This window comes from Heliangelus exortis, chromosome 2 (assembly GCF_036169615.1).
Source record: "Heliangelus exortis chromosome 2, bHelExo1.hap1, whole genome shotgun sequence".
Lineage (NCBI taxonomy): Eukaryota > Metazoa > Chordata > Aves > Apodiformes > Trochilidae > Heliangelus > Heliangelus exortis.
Genome location: NC_092423.1, coordinates 136740067 through 136765455, shown reverse-complemented (window position 1 = coordinate 136765455; position 25389 = coordinate 136740067). Strand labels below are relative to the sequence as shown.

At 40.5% G+C, this 25389-nt stretch overlaps 1 protein-coding gene across 1 annotated transcript; it reads right to left on the bottom strand.

Moving 5' to 3' along the window:
* Positions 1 to 2198: 2198 nt before the first annotated feature.
* On the bottom strand, positions 2199 to 24312 carry SLC30A8 (solute carrier family 30 member 8). Its single transcript, XM_071738242.1, has 8 exons — positions 23953 to 24312; positions 14991 to 15191; positions 11012 to 11175; positions 8048 to 8201; positions 7347 to 7536; positions 6841 to 6946; positions 3898 to 4032; positions 2199 to 3008 (listed from the first exon to the last, which is right to left on the bottom strand). Exons 1-8 carry the CDS (start codon positions 24258 to 24260, stop codon positions 2863 to 2865), a joined length of 1404 nt encoding a protein of 467 aa, XP_071594343.1. The 5' UTR covers positions 24261 to 24312; the 3' UTR covers positions 2199 to 2862.
* Positions 24313 to 25389: the final 1077 nt, after the last annotated feature.

Below are 25389 nucleotides of genomic sequence, written 5' to 3'. Positions count from 1 at the left end.
TATGTACATAAAACTTCAGTGCTAGCCAGTAAAGCCACGTACTTGGCCTTGTGAACTGAACTCCATCAAAACCAGTCAGATGTGGAAAACAGCACCCTGCCATGAGAAATGCTTTTCTGTTTCACTGTAATTCCAAGAATGATTTAGAGATAGTAATTTTTTTTTCAGTTTTCTTATAGTTCTTCTGCAGATAGTAAAAAGTATGTAAAGTTAATAAAAACACGGAAGTCTAGAAATTGTCTCTGAATTTCTTAATGCTGGCTCCTGTATATTGCAGTAGCATTTCTGCAGAAATCCTCCCCAGCCAGTCAGACAGTAATCTGAAAACAATCTTGTACCAAGATAATACCCCTAAGGATCAGACTAGACAAGGATGAAGAACAAATACACATTTTACATTTATATACATAGTGGGAGTGTTAAAGATCAGCTCCTTATAGCAATATTCATAAGTATAAGTAAATATTTACTCTAAATTCATCTTCAAGCCATTGTATTTAAGTAAAATATCCTTAGGTTTTCATAAGCCATTGTGCTTCTTTTGCTACTGTGATATGATAGAGTAAATTCCAAATAACTGCAGTGTCTAGTTTTTGCTCAACATATGTTGTTAAAATCTTTCACCTGAAATATAAATCTACTGCTTCTAACATCCCCAAACGTCTCTTCCTCCCCTCCTCATCTTCATCTCCACCTCAGTCTAAATCTCAGAATGGAATCTGTGTCAAATATGGATACTTCTGCCACTCATTCATTCTCTTTTACATTGGCCTTGACCATAAAATTGTTGCCCAAAATTCCGTGTTATATCCAGGTCTGTGTCCTAATCTCATTCAAAACATTTTGAAAGACCTTTTTTCATATGAGTGCCACACTGTTAACTTGTCCTCCTCAAGTAATGAAAAGGATGCTCCGTTACTAAGCACTGCTGAGTTGTCTTTGGTAGGAGGCAACTATACTATGTTATACCAGCAGAGAAGCTGGCCAAAACACAAGTTAATTTATTAATTTAGGGTTTCTCACTGTGCTTTGATTCATCTGTGTCTTATCTTCTGGAGGTTCAGCTGTAAAGGGCAAGAATTGTCTTTATCACTGTACCGAATACCACTGCTACGTTCCCAGTTCTTTCAAGCCAGTAAATAATGAGATACTCATGAAATTCTTAGCAGGTGTTGTGTTTCAGTGCCTTATCTGATTTCAGTGGGAGGTTTACCTGACTAAAATCTTCTGGGTTGCCTGCACAAAGCAAACTAATTTCTTGTTCCCCCTACCAGGTAACAAATGTCAGCTAAATACATCAATCCGTCATCTCATAGTTATGTATTGTCTGTCACCAAAAGCCTCTTATAATAAATTCTAATCTCTTTAGGATGATAAAATAGGAAACTAATGTGAACCTATTTAAAATAAAACTGAATTCCCTAAAAAGCAAGGCCTCTTTATGACTTAGTAGCACGATGCTCTTTTCAGCTGTCAGCCTAGAAACTCAGTACCACTCAGTATCTCATTCTTTATTCTGTTCTAACAAAACTGTTAATAAAATGAACCCTAGAGCTGTGGGAGTGAAAAAAACTATGGAGTGGGAAAGCATTACACCTAGTTCTTCATGGAAAGTTAAGCTGCACTATTATGGCCAAGGGCAAAACTGAAGTTGTTTTGTGAAAATGTAGCGGAGCATGTATTTGGAAGCACAACCTTTGGTTTTGCTAACAGGTGAGAGTTTAATTCCATTAATAAGTTTTAACTCAGAAACAGAAACACTGCATCATTTTGTTCCCAATTCTGCAGTAGCCATTGCCAAGTACACAGAAGAGGAAGATTTAACACATCCTGATAGGAAATCTAGGAATTAGCTGCCTGAAGGACATTTGTGTCCCTTCCCTATACATTGAATGCCCGTGGGATACATCAGAGGTTTTTTTAATTATCTGGCATAACTTCAGGGATGTAGCATTACTGGGGAAAGGCCCACAGGCCATATTATGTAGGACACTAGAAGTGATGTTCACAATGGCCACCCTAATTATTTTTCCCCTTTCTAGGAGCCTGTTTTATTGTTACGACCCAGTGGTATCTTGTGACACAGGCACCCAAAAATCCACTGCAAATGTTTCATCCCAATTTATCATGATGAATTACCATACAATAATGGGTTGTTTTGACAGTAGAGAATACTGAGAGAATAAAAGAATAGAGAATAAAAGAATAGAGAATAAAAGAGTTGGGCTGAGGGTTAGCTGAAAAATAGATAGGGCTAGCTAAAAAACAAAGGACTATTTGCCAAATGTGAGTAGCATGAGTATTCTTGTGACCCACGCTACAGAATATGGTGCACATCTGATACTTTTAATATGAGAGTCTGTCCAAAGGCAGGGCAAGCACTTTACCATTAATTTTTTTCCCAGATCTCGTCATCACTTGTGCTAATTTAATTTTTCTCTTTTATCCTGAGTAAGTGTTGAGCTTTTCTAAACCCAAACTTACATTACATAACATTTTGTAACAATTGGTCTGCTGATAATTTGAAGGTTGATTCTTTTTTTGTTGCCTTTGATTGCAAACGGGCACTCTTAAATGTTGCATTAGTGCCAGTCTGCTGCTCTAGTCAAGAATAATTTAGACATTTTTCCTTGTAATTTGAAATAACAGTGAATGGAAAGGTAATCTTGCTGATGGATGGACCTAATACGTGTTCTCTCCTGGTAGATGGTACCAACAAATAAAGGTCCATGAACTGTTCTGTGAGAGAGCTTTTTAGTTCAGTTAATTACCGTTTGTTGCTAATTACACACAACCAGCACACATAGTCTCCATTGGCCTTTAAGAGGGGTAGTGGTTATTTTGGATAACATATTGCTCTCTTTAATCCCTGGGTTCTTCACAGAAGATGCAGTCTCGTTTCTGATCCTCTTCTGATTCAATCTGAATGGTGATGGAGTGGAAGCTGTAGTGCTCAAACAAGGCTTGGGTGATATCTTTCAAAATCTTCTGGCTGTCCACTGTGTCTGCTATAGGTAGCAAGCAGAGAGTAATCAAATTGCATAAAACACAATATTTAAAGAAGAGTTAAGTGGTTACTTAGACAGAAACTATTCACAAACAGTACGGCAGCTTCTAAAAAGATACTTGAGAGGTGTTTCTTGTCCTTATTATCCTTCTTTCAGGAACTTGTATGTCAGCAGAAGTTTGTTCACTGAAATGTGGTCAGAATATGTAATTCTGGCAAGAGCAGAGCTAAGTTTAATCACCAAAGAAATTCAGTTTGGCAGAAGATTGTAGGAAAGCAGAAATACTTAATAAAGATTAGTTCATCCAGTCAGGGAGTTACAACAGTGCCAAGTGATTTGGGTGGCTGATAGACTCACTTCTTTTGGGAAGCAAGGACTCTGTGGAGGGTTTTGCCTTTGAACCATTTCTTGGCCAAAAAGTGCAAGTTTTTTCTTAAATAAATCTCATCATGTACAAAGCAAACTGATACACAAGAAAATTCATCTGAGTAGTGGACAGTTTGTCAACAGGGATAAGAGCTTTGAGCAATTTAGTCTGCTGGGAGGTGTCTCTGCCCATGGCAGAAGGGTTGGAACAAGATGATTTTTAAGGTCTGTTCCAAACCAAACCATTCTATGATTCTACATGACTACATATAAAAAATTATATTTTTAAAGATAAGCTGTTAACTCTGCAGTATTCAAATTCTGGGATAAGTAACGTTCCCTGTTGTTCTGGAAAGATTTCATGGAGGAGGATCTGAAAGCTTTTTTGTTTGTATTTTTCCAGTAAAAGGGTGACGTGTTTTAACAAGAAATAGATATACAGTCCATTGAATCCCAATCAGGAGACTGACCTTTACTAGACAGCAGCTGAATACTTCCTCCCTGTTTACAAAAATTTACTGACCTGTGGCAACATGAGCAGATAAAATAACTTGATTCATTGTCAGAGACCAAAGCCGAAGGTTGTGAACAGAATCCACTTTCTCAACTGATAAAATTCTTGCTTTCACTGCATCATAATCAAGTCCTATTGCTGTTCCTTAAAAAGAGAAATTTGAGTCAAAGATATATTTTGGAGAGAAGAATGATGATCATTAAAGGAAAATGCATCATGAGCATTTATTCAGGTAGATGTATAATTTTTATTTTAAAATTCAATGCTTTGAAAAGCCTACCTATTTCAGAGTTCACTGTAAAATCTACAGCTATCTCTTGTTTTTCACTTCCCCATGGATGAATAGGACTCATACACAGCTTATAGAAAACTCTGGTTTACACAGAGAATTGAGATGTTTAGCCAGATCATGTCATGGGTTTGAACCAGCAGCTTTTGTGAGTGCAAATTTTATGGCATCATTTGAGCACCTCTGCAGAATTCTGTCCTTGTTACATTTACACAATAAAGAAGCATCTGTTTAACAGAGGGGGAAAGACAAACATAAAGCTACAAATTATTTGACTCAGGAATCATAAATGAGATGAGATCCCAGGTCTTGTGCTTGTTTTTCAAGATGAGACATCTTACAAAAGATGATGATGGGGTTGTTGAGAAAAGAAGGCTTCATGGAAACCTTATAGCAGCCTTCAGGTACTTAAAGGGGATCTTATAGGACAGTCAGGGAGTCTCTATCAGGGAATGAAGTGATGGGATGAGGAGGAACTGTTTCTGCTCACTTGTTATGACCCAACTGGGCTGAGGTTTTGCATCACCACTCCAGAATGTTCATGGTAGTATTTGGTTATGCACAGAACAGAAAAAGACAGCTCCTGGAAGATATTAGAGCTGCCTTCCAGTATCTGAAGAGGCCCTACAGGAAAGCTGGGGAGGGAATTTTTACAAGGGCATGTAGTCACGGGAGGAGGGGGAACAGTTCTAAGCTGAAAGAGGGTATATTAATATTAGCCATTAGAAAGAATTTTTCACTGTGAGGGTGCTGAGGCATGGAAACAGGTTGTACAGGGAAGTTGTGGATGCCCCATCCCTGGAATTGTTCAAGCACAAGTAGGATGGGGCTTTGAGCAGTCTGGTTGAGTGGCAGGGGGTTTGAAATTAGATGGTTTGCAAGGTCCTTTCCAATCCAAGCCATTCTATGATCCCATGATGACCCTCAGTCAGAGTGAGGACAGTTGTGATATGGTGAGTTGAAATATGAAATTCAGAGTTTAATCTAAATCCAAATCTGACCAAGGGATTTAACAATAGATCTTTCCTGGAGTGAAATATGGGAACTTGGAAATATAAATCTATGCCCATCTTAAGTTATGCTCATAATGATTCATTTGGATCACTAAAATGAAAAATATTTGAAATTACATGAGTTACTAAGTATAATAATAATAAGTGCAGTATTGGTTAATTGTATATTTCATACTGTAACTGATAATTATTTGTAATCATTAATGACCTCAGTATTGTATGCTTTTGTGTTCATTACAAAAAGAATATGGAACACCCTCTTAGTATGATATGATGCTTACATGCACATTCATGCTCTTTAGTGAAAACCATGGATGATCAGTGGCTGTATGACAGCTGGCCACAGGCCTGGGCTTCTCCACTGCTGAGCTGACCGCCCAGGACAGGCTGGATGTTCTAAGCTCAGGGTAAGAGTCACCTCCAAGACCATCTCCAACATCCAATTTCTCTTCAGAAAATTCTTAGGAGACTACTTAGGAGGTAACAGACTGGCTGCAGAGATCTTTCTAGAAGAACAGAGTAAAGGGGCTTGCTGCAGAGGGCAACAAGACTTGCTAATTTTTGCATGTCAGCCAAAACTGGGTATCACTGCTCTGAGAAAGAGACCCTTGTGAGTCAGGGGCTGCCAAACCTTCCTAGTAGTCTGAATTTTTGTCATTAATAAAGAGGTCTGTGATCTTCTGGCAGCCAAGATAGAGACAGTAGCTGCACTCTGTCTAGGTACATTTCTCACAAATGTATCTTTATTTCACAATCACTGAAACTAAATCAACCCTAGAATGAAGTTTTACTGTAAAACAATATTGGAAATTTTCTTTCTTCTGACAGAAGTAGGTGCAAGGTGAAAGAAATAAGTAAACAGCTATGCAGACTGTCACACTGAGTAACTCATTTCTATTCAAAATCTACAGCATTAGAGCTACTTTTCCCTTTAAACCTTATGTCTTCGTAGTTGAGACAGAGGTTGCATTATATTATTCAGTGTAAGGCAAAAACATGCATCTATGACTACTCAAGTAATTTGGCCTTGCAAATCAAATATTCAGTCCCATAGCTGACAGGATTAATTATTGTTAAACCTCATTCTTCTGGCTGCTGATGTGCGAGAATTGTGTGAGAATTCCCTTGCACCTGAACACAACTGGAAAGCTCCAGCTTGCTTTGCTGGACTGGTATAACTAAAGGTCTTTTACACTTCTGCCTCTTGCACTCAGCCTATTTCACAGACACGGTTCAAAGCACAATCTTTTCCTTTCCTTTTTTTTTTTTTTTTATTTTTGGCAAATTCTTGTGTTTCACACGGGTAAAGGAATTGCACAATCATCAAAGTAAGTAGACATCTCATATGCCAAAAGTGTGATAAGAAGCAATGCTGCACATGCAACAAACAAAAGCAACTTAATTTTAGGAATTCTTTGGAGAGTATATAGTTTTTTATTGAAAGTGGTGTATGTTTAAGTCTTCTAGTGCAATAGTAGAAAACTGCTGTGATTAAAATTTAATTATGATTAAAGTATGTCAGAGTTACGAGAATACTGGAAACTAATACAGAAATATTCTATTATTCTTTTGTCAGCAAGTATAACATTTATGTAGAAAGGGAGAAAAAAAAAACATAATATAACTATTGATTCTGGAATCAGGTCCTACCTTCCATTAGCACAATCAAAATATCCCTTGAAATGGTAATGGTCGTTGCCAAAACAAAGATGGAAAACACAAATGTGCAGATTGGGTCAGCTATTTTGTATTCTGGCTAGAAAAATATGAACACATCACTTTATTAATTTCATTATTGTTGGTTATGGACATTTTTAGTTAGTTAATGTCAAAGTATATACTATTCCATTTGTCTAGTACAGGAGTGCTCATCTCCTTTGCCAGTTAGGCTGCAACAGCACAAGGTATGAAGGCAAAATGGAAGAGGAAAGGAAGAGACACAAGTATCCTCCTTGAAGTGAAATTCCCAAGAAGAAGGTACTACACTCTCAACAGTCATTTCAATTCCCAAAAATAATTGTCTGATGATATACAATGTATATCATTGCATATCATTTAGGCAGAGAAAACCTTTGAATAGTAGCTGGTGTCATAATGCTATGGAAATAGCTGTTATCCTTAATTGCAGGGAAGGCAAGTAAACTAATAAAACTCACCTTAAAGAAGATGATAAGTGCACTAATTAGCACACTAATGCTCTGGAATAGATCTCCAATGGTATGCACAAAGGCTGCCCTCAGGCTGGCATTGCTCAGAGCTGGCTTTTCCACAGGGCCTGACAGGTGTTCCCTGGCTTGTGCCCCACCGCTGTGCCCATGGCTGGTCTGGTGCAGAATCAGGCTCAGTCTGGAAGAGTTGTAAAGCTGCAGATATCACTGGGGTTATTGCATCTCTGAAAGCAGTGCTGCCACACACATCATCACCCCTCTCACCTCTGAATGCTGAACAGTAAAAACAGATACACTGGGTAAAAATACAGAGTGGCTAAGCAGATAATTCCTAGGTATTACAGTGGTTTCCATACAAAAAACGAAGTTTGTGAACAAGGGAATTAATGACACTTCATTTTCTATAGAGTTCTTGAATGTTCGGGCACCTAATAAAAAGTCAGATGGAGATTAATCTTTTCCTGGAGTTTTTGAAATAAAACTTCCCTTCCCAGAGTGGCAGCTAGCAAGAAGTGGAGAATAACTGCAGCCTTCAATGAGAAGAGGGATCTCTCTTCTCTACCACTTTCAATATTCTCATGGAACTCATAAACAATATTTTTGGGGCCAATACCTATAATTTTTTATTGAACTAGAGCAGCAGATTCAAGGTTCAAAAGTTATTTGGAGAGAATAACAAAATAACTTACAGGATGTTGGCGAGCACAGCACAAGCAGAGGTAATGAGCATCACTGTAGCATCAACATCATAGTCAGGGTGCAGCAGCCTCATGCCAGCCAGATATGTCAACACAGCAGCCACTATCCAGATGATTATCATAGACATCAAAGCACCCAGAATTTCTAGGAAATAAAACAATCTGATTGGAAAAGGAGTCATAACAGAAATGAAAGAAATTTTAAGACACTGATGGTAGTGGCTCCAGATTTGTGAGCGTTATAGCCAAAAAAGTTACTTCTTGTGTGTTGGCAGCCTTTACACTCACGAGCCCAAACTCTTTCTGCTCATAGCATATTCAGGTCTGGGTCAAAGCCCAAGGCAGCGTTAAGCATGTAGTAGCCTAACCCTGTTCTGCCTGCTCTTACTTTTGTCCCATTCCCAGTGCTGAGTTCATGTGACATTTGGAGAAGTTGGAGAGATGAAAAAAGATTGATTGGGGAGTTCTGGGATCAGAAAAAGGAGCTGTGAAGACAAATAAGGTTAAAAGAACAATTCTTTCACACCTAACATAGTTGCCTGGCCCTGCCAGTACAGTGTGAAGAACCCAGGAACCATCTCTCCTTCCCCAGCAAGACTACCTTGGTCACAGGAGTAGAGGTTGGAGGGGAGGAGAAAGGCACAGATCCCCCAGCCCTCATGGCAGATGTATTGCCCCTCCAACAGCCTCCCTTGTTCTGTAAACCTCTCATCACTTCACTCTTCAAAAAGCAGTGACAGTCCCTGATGAGGTCCTGCCAGAAAAGCCTCTCCTTTCTCTCTAATGCAACTCATCCTTCCAATGCCACAAAATAATTTTTGTGCCACTAGTGGTGATGAGGACAAAAGAAGTTATTTTTTCCTCCTGGCAGCAAAATCTAATTTCATCTCTATTGGCTCTGAGTTGGGCTCAAATAAATCCAGTCCTCAAGGCCACCTTTATTGCACTGCCATAGGCAAGGTTGAGGGATGTTCACATGAAAGTGCAACATGTTTTTAATAGGATGTGGGACTAGTAATTGCCATGTGACTTGAATGGGTAAATGTGGCACTTTAGGAGCACACCACCAAGGAAAAAGAAAGTTTACTTTTAAGTGAAAAGTAGTAGACACCCAGAAACAGCAGAACACTTGCACAGACCTTCCCTGTCAGTTCAGGAAAGAATGATACCAGAAAGATTCAGGAAAGATGATACCAGAGATAAAGAAACTGAGGATGAAGAGAGCTTTCCTACCTGGAAGTAAGTCTGGCTCATACTGTCAGTTTCACTCAATATTGTGCTTCTATCCCTGTTGCTGAAAGTAGCAGCACACACAAAGGATTGTATTGAACTGATTCTGCTGCCTGCTTCTGGCTCAGAAGTCAGGAGGCATTCAGACGGCTCCTGCTAAATGTGGGCCTTGTCATATACAGCCATTGAATGACAAACCCTGTCCCTCAGTCCCTGAAAAGCAATGAAATGACAGCTTCCAGTGTTCTGCAGGGCTGCAGCTGCAAGACCTTTCCACATGTTGATCCTGTAGACACTTTTACTACCTGACTGCCCTCAGCTACTCTAATAAGGCACCCACCTACATAGTGAACTGGTAATATAATAAAAAATAAGAAGAATAAGAATAAGCAAGAAACAGGATAACTATCATAGAATATGATTTAATAACTACTGGCATTGATGCAGGTCTGTTTGCTAACAGGATAAAGAGGTCATAAGTGATAGCCTCTGCAGTTCTGCATTGCAATTACAAAAAAAGGCCTAAAAATCTGACACAAACTGAGGGTGTACTTGCATACAGTGCTTGAACCTGTCTCTATCTCCTCCTCAGAAAGGAAGAAGTCTCACTTTCACTTCCATTTCTCCCAGGTGGAGGGCATAAACCCAAAAAAAAAAACTACAGAACAACTGATAGGAAGTAGTGATTTGCTAAAGCTGCAAAACTGGGCTGTGTGTTGGTAACACAATGCCAGTCATGCTTCATTCATATTACACTTCCCCCACATCCAGCAGCCTGTTCCCAGCAGAGTTGGTAGAATATACCTAGGGAGCAATATAAAGAAAGAATGGGTATCGCATATATCTTCTCTGGTATATTCTGCAGCTACAGACAACCTTAGCCTGCAGAAATCCTGAGGCATAAGCTGCTTCAGGACCTTTGCATTGAATATCCTTGAAGTGTAAAAGAAACACACCCATCATTTGGGTCCTCAGTTCAGGTGCAGAGGTGTCTAGAGCCATTTGAGATACTCTGACACCTTCATATATGGCTTGACACAAGATGTATATATGATAAGCAGCCTTATAGAGTGGCTTGCTGATGTCTTCTCTTTTGTAAAAGCACTTGTGTTTTATTATAAGGCCTTTGGTATCAGGTCTCATCTGTAAATACATTGATTTTGTTTGAGGGCAGAGGACTTAAAAAATCTACCAGTGCTTCCATCTGATAAAATTCAGCAGTGATAAAGCGTTATGCAGGGAGAGGATTTAGAGAGTAGTAAATGTTAAAGAAGCTCACTCTTCTACAAAGATAACTTTGTGTTATAACACATATAACAGCATATATATTATTTATATGTGGTCAAACTTTAAGTAGAGAAAACACCTCATTTTAGGGGCATTCTTGCTTTTATAGAAACTTCTGCTTTGTAGTAGATTGAGAATCAGTCTTCCTCAAACTCAAGTACCTGAGAGAAGTTACCATTATCTCAGCCAAAGCTGGCACTAACCCAAAGCTATATTAAGTAATGAACTGAAGGACACATTTGTAGATCAGATATGATTGTTCTCCTTACTTCTTTGCACCTCACTAGCTTGCTCAGTCATGCATCCTGGAGGCTTTGAGAACATTAGTGCCCCATCTCTAAATATCTGCAGCCCTATGTCAGACATCAGCATGTTTCCCAGTGCCCATCTCTGATGATTTCCCTTTCCACATGTTGATCCTGTAGACACTTTTACTACCTGCTCGGTGCCACCCAAAAGTTAACTTCTTGCTTGGAGGTTTGGAGGCAATCCACAGTGAGAAGAGGCTGATCAGGAAGCTTGTCAGGTCGACCAGGATGTGTGCAGCATCCGTGATCACCGCCAGGCTCCCGGCAATCTGCCCACCTGTGTGAAACATGCAGCTCTGTCATGGCTCTGCTCAGAAGTTTGAGTCAACCAGATCAAACTCAAGACCTGCTTTGCTGTCAAACATAAAGGGACATTCAGTTTTCAGTGGTCATAAGCATAGCTCAAAACTCAGTTTCATTTGTACCTAATTCAGGTGGTGAAAGAGAGTAATAGGATAAGGCAATTTTGTTTTGCCCTAGAGAGAGTCCTGAGGACAACAACAGTTGACACATTAGTGCTGTGTTTTTATTTCTATGGGACTGTTTTACTCTGACTATTTTAGCATCAGATTTCTTGGTGAAAAGCAGTAGTAGGGATCATATCATCCCACTATCCCAGTATCATCCCACTATCTCTTCACTGATCACTGATATTTTCAGCTGCGTACAAAAACGCAAATACTTAGCTTATGGGAGTAATTTCCTACATTATAGAAAAATATGCATGTTCTTCCTGAGTTTTGGATGGCTGGGTGCTCAACAGTGTATTTGTACAGGCAACACTAAAAGAGAAATTAAAGGAAAGGTCCTAGAAACAGAGCTGTGATAAACAACTGATCATTTTGGTGAGAGAGTAGGGAAAATGTTTTGTTTGCAGAACTAATCTATAATTTTGCATCTGTAATGCATGATTTGATTTTGCTGCTAGAGCTGGAAAAATGTGGTGGCTGAATGGCATTTTACTTTGGGGATTTTTGGTTTTTATGACTTGTGGAAAAAAAAAAAAAAAGGAGGCCATTTTAGGTGATCTGAAACCGTGTTTCTTTTACACAGCAGTATTATTTTGCCAAATTCCTCTAACCATATTAGAAGCTAAAGGCAAATGCAAAGAAATTAGAAGACAAGAATCCCAGGCAGGAAGCTGTCCTGCCAACTTGTTAAAGCAGGGGAATCTTCAGCAGTTTGAAAATACAGGAAAATGGCAGTGTGGAATACTAGAGCCAAAATATCTAGTTTCTGCTTCTAGCAACATATTGCTATCCATCTTCAGTCATTCATTTAGTCTCACCTCACCTGTTTCTGCTGACCACAACCCACATGAGAACCGATGAATCCTGAAAACCATTGTAAAATGTCTCATTCAAACTTTTGGCATCACTGTCAGAGGGACATGTGGACATATCTCTGGTTTCCTTACAGATGCAAAGTCTCTTCTACCAGCAGGATGTACTGCCTGTTTCATTTCCTCCAAGGTGCAGATTTTAGATCAGAATCCTTAATACTGCATGGTTTGTCACTGCAGAAGAGTGTATATTGCATATATGAGGCATATATTATTTTTCTCTGTTATCTCCCTATCCATCTTATTTACAGCAGCCTCGAAGTTATTTCCCAAAAGGGAGGAAGAGCAACTGCAGAATATGGGGGCACCTCGTTCCTTGCAGTAAAATGAAAAATTCAGCAGAATGGGGATTTCCTAGAATACAAGTAGGTATAAATTGCACATACACTTTTTGGTCATGACACAGCTCCTAGACTTCCACTGTTTGCAGGGTAGCTGTTTCCCAAGTGGGAAGCAATTCTGTAGAGCAGAGGGAAGCAAGCTTGTCTGGCAGTGCACAGATATTAACAACCAAGGCACCAACGATCTTTCAACAAGAAAATAAGTAGACCAGAAGCTGCCGGCAAAAGACATTTTGTATTTTGACATTTGCATTTTAGATACTGTATTTCCAAGTTCCATGTAGCAACAATACAAAAGCTCGCTTCTGGCATGACACCTTGGAGAAATGTTGACAAATTACTGTTTTATGTGTTGCTGGCATAGTTAATGCCTTGAGTGAGTTTCTGAGATCTCAATCTGCTTATCTTAGTAACCTGGTCAATTCTTTATATTCCTTTTTGACATGATGACACATGCTGGGTTTGTATCTCTTTGTAGTGCCCAAATGGAAATAAAGTATTTTCAAATCCTTACCCACTAAAATCTTTTATAGCAGGGCTGTACACAGGGTGTCATCAGATGGACTGGTATTTCTAAATCTATGGCGTTTATAATGGATCTTCATTAGAAGAACAGAAGATAATTGTCTTTTGGAGACAGTTGTATCACGCTCAGCCAATAGTGCCCCTTTTAGGAGAGAAGTAAGGGCCAGCAGAGATGATTTGAGCAAAAGTATCACAGGAAAGATCTAGGGATTTAAAGATGTACAACTTTTTAACCTCTCTGAGAGTGACGCAGCTTTGTTTTTTCTGTTTAGCATAATAAAGTCCACAGAAGCTGTTTGCCCTTAAGAGGAGAAGGAGAATATGGTCTTTATTTTCCAGAGGAAAGCCTGTTACAGGCTTTTATTGTGTTATATCAATACTCCCAACAGGTGACCTTTAGTATTTACTATTGCCCACAATGGATGTTTATAGCTTTGTATACCACAAAGCAGTAGAAAATGTCAGTCACTTCATGGTCAATCACCAGACACAGGCTGCCTAGCCCAATGATTAAAAAAAATAAATATATGGTTTACAATTACAAAAATCTCCATAGACTGCTGTCAGTAACTGCAGTTAATAACTGGTTTGTCAGAGTTTAATGGTCTGAAGCAAAATGGTCTTCAAGCCTGTTACTTAAGCTGTCACTGCGAAAAAGCTGTATGATTCATTAAGGAAAATGAAACATTTAGTTAACATATCATCTGTCCTTCCAATTATCCTCTAGCACTGCTGCATTCACCAGACTTAAGCCTACTGATTATATGGGTTTGTTAATAATGCATTACTTCTGGCACTGGAAATTACTGCATGGAGATTAGTGGCATGCACCAGTTTTCATGGGGAATATGCACATGACCTACAGAGAATGGGGCTTCACATGGGTGAACTGTGTGGGAAGGAAGTGTTGGAGAATCCCTGCTGGGTTTGGCAGCCAGGGGAGAAGGCAGAAATGCAGTGGGTCTTTCAGTGCTTCTGCTTCTTTCCTATACGGAAGGCAAAGACTTTCTATTTCATTTCCATGGGGCTCCAGAGATGCTGAAGCGGGGAAAACCTGGGTTTCAGAGTCCTGCCTGGCCGATTTTTGTTACATCCTGGGGCAAAAGTCTGTGGGATTTCTCATGCTTTACCTCACCTCACTGCAGAGAAAGGGAAATTAAAGATCCAGAACTCTTAGGTGAGTATAAATATGACAGGAGCCATACAGAGAAGAATGGGACCAAATGAAAGCTAATGCTCTATGAGCAAGTCAAGTACTCATACTGGGTATTGGGGTATTGTTGGTTGGGTCCAGAAGTGAAAGCTTCTGGACCCAATTAGACAGGGGCATAATCTTCCACTGATCCAAAGACACACCAGCAAGCCAATTTAAAAGATAAAAGTGCCCTAGTCATAAATACATTGACTTAACTGCAGAAAAGCAGATGGTGAATCTGGCCCTAAGCTTCCCCAGTTTTTGTGAAGACTGCTGCATTTAATATCAGATCCTGCTGCTAGCAGCCTTCATCAGGACATACATTACATCTTTTAATTTAATTTTTTTTAAAATATAGCCCAATTTATGAGAAACCTTTTGTGACATGATGCTAAGACTTGTCACTTTTAGCCAAGTTTAAAGACCTAGAAGAACAGTGCAGACCATCTGATCCTTGTATTCCTACCCAGATACAATCCTTAAACAAATACCTGAAAATATTTTGGTAATTTCACATAAAAAATCAAAAAACAAAAAACACCAAAAACCCCTCAATTCTTTTAAATATTGAGGAGAAAAGAGAGTTGTTTTATTCCAGGTGGGTTCACCTCAGTGTATCATGGGTCCCTGCAGTCAGAGTGGTACAAAAAGGGCATGAATAGGGCTGCGCTGGGCACCAAACTGAGCTCTCTTTGAGCAAATATACTCCCCTGTAAATTCAGCAATCATGAAGAAGATGCAAATTACTGATGCTACACAGAGCTTCCTCCTGGCTTGATGCTGCTCCCTTTTTCTGTTCTCATAGGCCTGTGAGTAGCTGTGACAGTGATACGCTGTATTAACTTCAGTATCTTCTGCTTCCTGCTGCTGCCTCTCTTCATTGAAATTCTTCTGATGCCAGCTCATCCTTTGGGATTGAAAGAAATAGAAGGTTAAAAAAGAAAAACCCTGATTATTTGGGCGTCTAGCCCTGCAGCCTCAGAAACTATGTAATTAATGCTTTCGAAGGATTAAAGCAGCACTGGGAACAGCAGAGCAGGTCATAGAAGAGGCTTGCTCACACACACAGGGCTCTGCAGGAGGGAGCTGCATATGAAATGATTGTTCTGGTTGTGTTTCACAGCTTTTAGGCTTCCTACATCATTTATCAGTTTATGAAGCACAGGGCAACTTTCTTATGCTCTGTATTTGATGCACACCTTGTGATTTTCAAAAAGTCTTACCTCATACAAATAGTAACAAAATTCAGAGTAGAATGGAGATAGTTCTACAGAAAATGTCAAGATTTTATTCCCAACAACTTTGTTAGGAAGATTATTCTTAAAATAACTATCTTTTTATCAAATATAATTGACTAAAGGTATTTCCTCTCTTTGCAGGCAGAGCTATTTTATCTCAAATTTCCACATAAATTTCCACATATCTCAAATTTCAATCCTCTGGCAGAGGTAGAATCCTCTGGCAACAGAAAGCAGAAAGTGTTAGCCTAAAACTTTCAAAGGCACTTAAAAAATCCAAGAAGTCAGTTTTCCATAATATGCTGGCCCCTTTGCACCACTGATTTCATAGCAGGTAGAGAAGTTCATCAGAAGTGCTTCTTTGATCATCTATCCAACACAAGGTGATTTCCCAGCCAAATCTGATCTGCCACAAAACCTCAGTGCTGTCCTCCTCTGCAGAGGATATGGCATGGGATTAGAGAGGTCCAGGGCAAATCCCATTGCATTGCAACTGTGGGGGCTCCTGGATGACTGTCACATCTGGTGCTTCCATTAGAGCAGCCCAGGCTCCCTAGTTTATTCCAGGAGGCCCCAAGGTAGTTTGGTCCCTCCTTCTCTCTCAACTGAGAAGAGCCCAAATGGCAAGAAAATCCCCCCTAAGCCAGGTCCCAAGAGGACTCTGTGAAAATATTTCTGTCTCCAATCTGTCTCTCCAGATATAACATTTGTTGCCATAGCTGCTCCTAATGCAATACCCCCACTGGTAAAACATCACCTGTCATGTACTGAGGCTTGTAGGAGCTTCCTGTGACATCAAAAATTGAATTCTGCCCAGATGGACATATGTAACATCCATGTAACCATGTGTTACAGCTATTTTTGAGATCTATGTATGCAGGGCCATATTCCTCACATCTTCCTGGGAATACAGCAAATTCCACTGTTCTTTGAGTCTGAAATGAGCCTGTGAGTATGACATGGGGTTGGGATTAGCTTCCCCAAATAATAATGGCCCCTTTTCCCCATTCTTTCTAAGGATTTTCTTCTGGGACCATGAAGAGGTACTTCTCCAGTTGCTGGAAGGAGATATATGCCCGGGGGCTTTCTGCAGCATTTCCGCACTGTTTATGGAAGTGTGAAGATGCCCAAAATCTCACCCAAGAGAAAGCATGCCAGTGGCTGCCAATCTGTCACAGCTGGTGTCAAGAAAAAATTGCACTGGATTCACAAACTTTTTCCATCTGCCTTTCTGGGAAGCCAGAGGGGGGCTGTGTCTGCTCAGGAGGCCTGAAGTCCTGTCAGGTGCCCCACAGCCTGCACCCCACCATTGAACCAGAGGCAAAGGCAGCTACAGAGCTGTGGATGCTTTGGCCCCTGGTGTTCACCAGCACCTCAGAGGTACTGGCAAAAAGGGGATTGCACTCACCTTGGCAACCAAGCCCTGAAACTGTAGATAATCAGGTTGGATTTGGTTTTGTAAATATTATTGAGATGTTCCAAGGATGCATCATGTTCCCCTGAGTCAGCTTGTTTCCCAGCCCCATTAGCATGTGGTCTCTGTTTGCTCAGTGGAGGTGTCCAAGTCCCCGTGAATGTGATGAGGTTGTGTGAAAGAACAACTGGTCACACAATGCCTGATGCCTGGAGACTGTGAGTTTTCTTAATCCCTTTGTCAATTTTCCTTTATTTTCCCCTCAACAGCAAATAAATGGGATTTGGACCACCTGGGGAATGGGCTGCCCCTCTGGCAGCTGGGCTCCCCACTAGCCAGTTCGTTTCCTGTCCTTTAGTTTTTCATTCATCAGACTCCTCATGTGCACCGTGTCACTTTTGTACAATATTCTCCTGATGAATTAGACTCAGAAGATACCACAAATTGATTCCTTCCAGATGGATGAATAAAATATTGCATCTCTCTCACTGTCCCCCAGAGATCAGGGCATGCAAGTTTTTCTTTCTCATGATCCCTCATGGAGTTAACTTCCAATGCTTTTCTATAGCTTGCATGTAAAATTAATTTCCCTTTAACTGAACTTTCATCAGCTGGTGTTGAATGTTAAAATCATCTTAACATGAGTCATGATCAACTTAACAGCCCATCAGGGCAGGGGTGCCAAAATTACCCCTGCAGACTTCTGAGCCACCAAATCCTTTCCTTGCTGTTAACAAAATAGGCCACACTGTGATCCCCCTCCTTTTCTAATCTTCAAGTCTCTCCATCAGCTAACAAAACCTCAGTGTACCACTGAGGAGTAAGAAAGCACAGTCCACAGATCTTGCTGACCAGATTCAAAAGCAAACAGAGACAGTATAAACCCTCAAATGTCACATTTTTCTGTCTAAAGGGTACCTAAATAAAAATGGCCCGGTCGTCAGAGGTGGCAAGCGTTTGCTGCTCCCTTTGAACTTACAGAACAGCTTCTGGACCAATGGGTTGGGAAAACTCCTGCCAGCCCCTGTGTGTAACATTCTTTTTTTATTTCCAAGAGCAGCCTGCCACTAATTAAAAGAATCTAAGAGACAGTTTTATGAATGTGTGAATCAAAAGCTTAAGGTGCAGAGATCAGCTCTGTCAAACCATAAACCCTTTCTGAGTGTGTTAGAGCAAGACATAGCCTTTGAGCATCAGATTTCTGCACCAGCACACTGCAAGCAGAGTGCCAGATTAAAAAATAATCTTTTCTCCATTTCAAATTCTCTTTGTAAAAAAATATAGTCAGGGGAATGTCACAAAAAGTCTCCTACTGATTCATGCCCAGAAGGGAGGAAGAAGAAAATATTAATACATATTGCAGATTCCATACAATCATTAGCAAGAACTTTTGATTACAGTTTCTTTTTGTTTGTTTTCCCTAGATCTGTTGGGTGCCTTGGTCTGCAGGCTGACAGGAATAATTGCCATCCTCCTAGACCATTATGAGATCCCCAGTCAAAAGAGCAACATGTGGAATCACTGCACTTCCCACAGGAGATTATCTCCATCACAAAGGAAAATAGTAGTTTTGGTAGCTGAAAGGATAATGAAACTGTCTTCAGAGAAAAATTTATCAAAGCCATAGTCACCTTCCCTATGCCAGAACCACTCTGAGTTCAACTGAGACACATTTATAAGCTGGCTGTACAGACTCCTTTTCCTTATCATGGGCACAAAACAGTGGCAAATCTTTATATATTTCTGTACATTTAGATGTCTGCTAGATGGGAATTTGTCCTATGGTTGTTTTACTTAGTCTCATTTTGAGACCCTGACCACATATACATTTGTATTGTGAATAAATTTCCTTCTGCATGAGAATAAAGAATATCTGCACTTAGTTAGACTCAAGGTGTGTGTGGCCAAGTATCCAAACTCTGTTATGAGCATGAGGGGAAACATTAGGGCAAAGTACAAGAAAGCAACAAGTCCAGAGTGCTGCTGCTCCCCAGCTGCACAAACCTGGAAGCTGGGAGGTGGCTGAAGCAGAGCTTGTGTTTAATAACACTTCACAGATCTTTCTTCCATGAACCTGCCTGACTTGACAGTAGTGTATTCCACAGTTTAATTATGATTTGTGGAGAAATAATGCATCCTTTGTTACTCATAAGCTATCTGCCTGGTGTTTTAATTAGTTCTTGTACTGTTAGAAATAATTAATGACGATTCCCTGCTTTCCTTCATCATATCATTCCCGATTTTATGTGTCTTTGTTATATCCCTGAACCATCAATTTCCTGAGCTAGTGTCCTAGTTATTTAATTTATGTTTTATGGCTCTCACTACCACAGTTTTTAATTTTCTTTCCAAAATGAAGTGAGAACAACTGCAGTGGGCATAATGGAGATGGTGTACAGTCAGTAGTGGGCAGACACAGTCCTTTCTGCAAGGTCCTCATGTCACCTAACATGAGAGCAGAAGCAACGGGATGGGTTTTGCTGAGTCCTCTCAGAAGACACAACCACAAGGTAAAAACACTTTAGAAGTTGCAAGTAACGTCTGAAGTTTACCTGAGCATTGACTTCTGCAAAGAAAAAGTAGTAGTGAAAAACCTTTATTTGATGAGGACTTTTTGATCACATAGGCATTTTCATATCCCTGTGTGCTTGTTATAGAAAATCAATCTAAACCTGAAGAAGTCAGCCACCAGGCCCACTGCAAACTTTTTGCCTACTGGTGTGAGCCTGGAAGATAGGAATCACTTCCAAGCCTAAGGCTGCACAGATAGATAGGAATAACTATAGGTCACATCAATGACCTGTGTTTAAAACTTTTATGAAAACATGCCTTAAGGTTTTTACATGTTTCCTGCTTTCAGCATTGCCTCCTTTTTATTTTTCTCCTTGTCTCTTGTCTTTTCAGAAACAAAATAAAAACAGAAGCCTTGAGACCAGAAGACTGGAGTTATCCTTGTGCAATTGTATTCAAAATCCCATTGTACTTCCATAAAAAGAACACGATCAAAAATCCAGAAGTCTGTGCTAGATCAAGCCAAAATCTAGTTTGCAGCTCAGTTGATACAGTTTAATGCAAATCTTATGCTGTGAGATATTGAATATTTCTGGCCAATGTTACTGTCAATATTTCTGTCAATCTATTGCCAGAAAGAAATAAAGTATCTGGCCAGTCTTCATTCATAGAAACTTCCAAAATTTGGTCAGACATTCTTTGATAATTGGTTATCTAGGTCACTAGATAGGTGATGACAAATGAAAAACAACGTAGCAAATGATTAATCATCTGAAGAATTTATCATCTCCCACCATCAGAATTGACATAAAAAAACATAGAAAACTGTCTTAGACACCTAATTCATACCTAGTTTAAAGAGAGATGATGTGAATCTCACTTGATTTGCCTTACAGACAACGTTTTTGCCTAAGGTAGGAAGTCACGAGTGCTCAGCTTTCAGCTCTTTTGCAATTATGGTTCACAGAAGTGGTGTCCTATCCTGGGGCCAGTCCTGTGTAATATCTTTGTCCATTACCTGCAGGAGGAGGTGGAGTACACCCTCATCAAGCTGGCAGATGATGCTAGCCTTTGGGTACAGCTGGTATATCAAAGGCCAAGCAAGGCTGCCACAGGCAAGCTGGAAGAAAGGGCCAACAGAAGTCTTACAAAAGGCAACAAGGAAAAATGCAAAGTCCTGCACCTGGGATGGACTTCTGACACTGCATCTAAAACACAGTGTCCAGTTTTTGACTCCTCAGCACAGGAGGGATCAATAAACTGGCACAGGTCCAGCAGATGGTCACCAGGATGGCTGAAGGCTGGAACACTTGCCCTGAGGGAGATGGACTTACCCAGCCTAGAGAAGAGGTGGCTTCAAGGCCTCCTAACAGCAACCTGCTGTTTTTGAGGAATTCCTTGAGAGGATGGAGCTTTTTACTGTGCATGGAGGAAGGATGAGTACAATGATCATAAACTGAAATGGTCATAAACAAGAAAAACTTAGATTGAATATAAGGAAAAAAAATGGCTGTGAGGATAATTCATTATTAGAGCAGATTTCCCAGGGAGGTCATGCAGTTTCCATCCTGAGAGATTTTTTTTAAGACTAGACCAGATAAAGCCCTGAGCAACTTTGATCTCTTGGTTGACCTTGATTTGAGCAGGAGGTTGCAGCAGAGAACTCCTGAGGTCCCTTCCACCCTGAATTATTCTATAAGCCTACGGCTGACATGATTTTCAGAAATCTCAGTTAAAGCCCAGCCCCTTGTAAGTATTTCAAGTTATGCATGGGACACCTCAATGGATCCAAGCCCACTAGTAACTACAGATCAGCTTGGCATGTACAAAACACTCTCCCCCACAGCCTGTGCACAGGAAACGGGGTCTGTATTCAGAATTCCTACTCACAGGGTTAAGATAAAAACAGTTTTGTTCCCTGTGTATTGTAATAATGGCATTTATTAAAATGAAAGACTCTGGGGGATGGCAAAGAAATAGGCAATCTGTGTGCAAAATAAATTCTATTGAAAGCATTAGAGCTTTCCATTAAGCCTACACACAGGGAACAGAAAAATGTGGTAGTTTATACCAAAGGCTCAGAGGAGCTTATTTGTTACTGATCAGCTTAAACACCTGAAGCTGTGGGTGCAGCCAGTCTGTGCATGCCCAGGCCCAGTGGGCTGTGTCCCCTTCCACCACGCCAGCTCCTGGGGGGTGGCTCCTGCCCCCGGGGTGACACCCCAGAGCACTGGGATGAGAAGGGAGCAGGGCCAGGGCTGCTTTGAGATGCCAGCTCTGCCAAACAGGAGGGAGGCCCTGGCTCCCAGCATCATTTATGGTCATGGTAGGGATGGAGGAGTCAGAATCATAGAATCATAGAATTGGCTGGGTTGGAAGGGACCTCAGAGATCATCAAGTCCAACCCTTGATCCACTACCACTGCAGTTACCAGACCATGGCACTGAGTCTCTTTTGTGACAGACCATGCCACATCCAGTCTCTTTTTAAATATCCCCAGGGATGGAGAATCCACCACTTCCCTGGGCAGCCCATTCCAATGCTTGATCACCCTCTCGTAAAGAAATTCTTTCTAATAGATAATATAGTTAATAAAAACTCCCCTGGCAAGTAAAGATGAGAAGGTCTGTACAAATGTTAAGTGTCCGGAAGACAAGTCCTTATCCTCCTGGTGAGCTGAGCTACCACTGCCATAACTCAGACATTTCATGTGGAGTCCTCTTAGGTTCTGGGGCTGTTGGAAGTATCTGCAGCCATCAGCCCAATAATTCCAATTGCTACAGCAATTTGCCTCAAACAATGTCAATCCTAAATTAAGAAATAATTACTGGAAAGACATCAGTTCCTCCAGAAGATAAATCATCTCTTAGATGGAAAGATGAGCTGCTGGAGATTCTTGCCCCCATTGTGCATCCTACTTCTCGTGTCTCTAGAGATATTCCCTGTTCCTGGTGATCCAGTGGAAATGAGGGCTTCCTCACAAGGCAGCCTAATAACTATCTTGTCATAGGGCATCCCTCCCCTTGCTGTGTAAAGGCTTATCCAGAGATGTCCTGTGTCCAGAGATGGCAAAGGGCCAAAGGACCCCTACTACTGAAGATGTGCCCACAAAATTGCAAACTATCAGAAAAGCTCCGAGTTCTACAGTAACTAAAATGCATTGCAGAATCATATGGGATCATTTTAAAATATAAACATTACCACAAAAGTAATTTTGGACAGTGTCATGTATATTTATGGAGCCATGTAATAATATTTAAAGAATAACGGACACTCAGATGGCTAAAATAAGATGGCAGTGACTCCAGTATAAGAGACAGATTTCCATTTGAACTGATAGTGTTTATGCCAAGTTTCTGTCCCATGTGTTTTTAAGAGAGCCGAGAAATAAATAACCTGAAAACCAATGAGATAATGGAAATGTCAAGAGGTGCTAAGCTGTAACTGAGAAGCTATTTTCTTTTAAAAATACTTGCTGGTCTGAGTCAAGAAGAATGAAAATAAGTTCAGCTGCAAAACTATTTTGTGATAGACATTTATGCTCATTTTTAACCCAAACTACAGCTTTCTTCACCCAAGGAAGCATATACAGAAACTCTGGCACACAAGAGGTACATCGGCTTCAAGTGTGAGAGAGTATACAAAGAAAGTTTTGCAGGATCAAGTCCTTAACAGCATCACATTCCATTCATGCCAAACAAATTATTTAGACATTAAAGTATGAACGAGCCTTGAATCAAACATGGTGTCAATAGCACTATTATAATGCAGTCTAATATTACAGCATAATCCATGAGGTTTTGTATCCTACAGTAAATCCACCAAGCTTATAAAATACATAGCAGGAGACAGTGGCTTCAGCAGCAGATTGGTTCAATACATCACGGATGCAGACATATCATGCTTCTGTCTAGTAAATGCATCTAGTAAAAACATTTAATAAGAAATATTGAAAAGGAAAAAAACCCAAATAAAACTTCATGAAAGTAGTGACAGATGTTCACTGTGTGCAGCATGAAACTCTCCGTACTTTTACTTCAACAGCCCATCACAGATCAATGATCTCATGTTGCTCTCAAAGACATAGCAGTGGAGAAAACAGAGTTGTGTTACCTGTCTAGGGCCAAGGAATATTTGCTGGTATCCCAAATATCCCAGGGCAACCTTATTGCAGCATAATCCATGAGGTTTTTGCTTGCTACAATAAATCTACTAAGCTTATAAAATACATAGCAGTAGACATTTCCTTCAACATTAGATTGCTTCAATCCATCATAGATGCATACATTTCAGGCTGTTGTCTAGTAACTACATCAAACATTTAATAAGAAAGTTTGGAAAAGAAAAAAATCAAACAAACCATTTTGAAAGTAGTGAGACACATTCCCAGTACACACAATGAAACTGCCTGGACTTTGACTTCTGGAGCCTGTCAGCAGGTTGGTGAACTTGTATTGCTTTCCAAGACAAAGCAATGGCAGTAGAAGGAAACAGAGTTGTGTTACCTGGCTAAGGTCAAGGAGTACTTCTTGGTGTCCCTCTCACTCACAAGGCAAGCTCTTTCAAGACCCTTTTTGGCAGCCATGAGGAAAGTTGGTCGGGTTTTGCTTGTGTTTTCTCCCCTTAAACTCTCCTTTCTCTGCTGGAAGCAGATGTGGGCAGAAATGTCCTCCTGACTTATATAGAATATTATGCCAAATATTTTTAACTGAAAAGGTTTTAATAATCTTCTCAGTACACCCACCAGGAGAGAAAGCTGCTTTCTTAGTGCTGGTGGCGTCACTAACATGCCAAACAGCAACTTGCTGAGCATGTCAGGTTGGGGATTTTGGGCCTCCCTCTCTCTCTTCTTTTTTTTTTCTTTTTTTTTTTTTCTTTTTTTTTTCACCTGGGTGCTGGGATGAGCTCTCTGGGCAGGCAGGGGGTGTGTGCTCTGCCTCAGTCTGGGGTCAAGCACAGTGGTGTGAACACCAACCTGCATGGGTGTTTTAAATGGAGGAGAAAGGTATTAAAGTGGCCTGATTTGCCTGGAAACAGTCAAACCACTGTTTGCCTTTCTGCTTGCTTGGTTTGGGAGGAAAGTGCACTTCCCTCACTGAGGTTCAGCTCGAGCCTCTTTAACCTAAGGGACTGCTCTAAAATCTTATTTCTACCCCTGTCACGTCTGCTCCTAACAGTTCGAAACAGAAGAGACTGCTTATTATTGACGTTTGCAAAACAGGTTATTGAAATCTTCATTTCACCAGCAAGGACTGCGGGTTGTTATTTCTGCTTTATTCAGTTTGTTGGTTCTGTCGACAGCCACAGTCCCTGGAGGGGAGGAGGAGACCTCCAGCCTCACCTCTTGCACAGCCTGGCCTCAGACAGGCTCTTTGGCACTAATGGGAAATTTTGCATCCGTGCTGTGTTTTAACACATTCTCAGCAGAAAGAGACTGTGACTGAGATCCTTACCCAAGCACTGCCTTCACAGCAGAGATGAGAAATAGGCAGTGAGCAAATGCTGGGTGCTGCATTTAAATCCTGCGGCTTTTATTACTGTGGGTAACCTAAAATGTATATGATGAGCAGGGATCTCCCCTCCTTTCCCCCAGTTTGCAGGACATGCACCCTGTCTGAGATTCATGGGGGTATGGGGACACATTTGTTATATCATATAAATGCAAAACATCTGGTTTATGCCATCAGAGATCCATATGTTGCGTCCCACATGTCAGCTGTGCAAACAGTTCCCCAGAGACTGTGAGCCAAGGAGCTGATGATATCTCAAATACATTTCTGAACAGCCACCAGCAAGAAGCAGAAATACATGATTTTTCCATATAATGTTTCCACAATGCCTTGTCGCCTCTGCCCCTATAATATCTTTTTCTCAAGAACCTTTTCCCAGGTTTTGTACCCACCCACGCACCCTCATAAGCTCTTCTGGTGGAAGAGATTGAT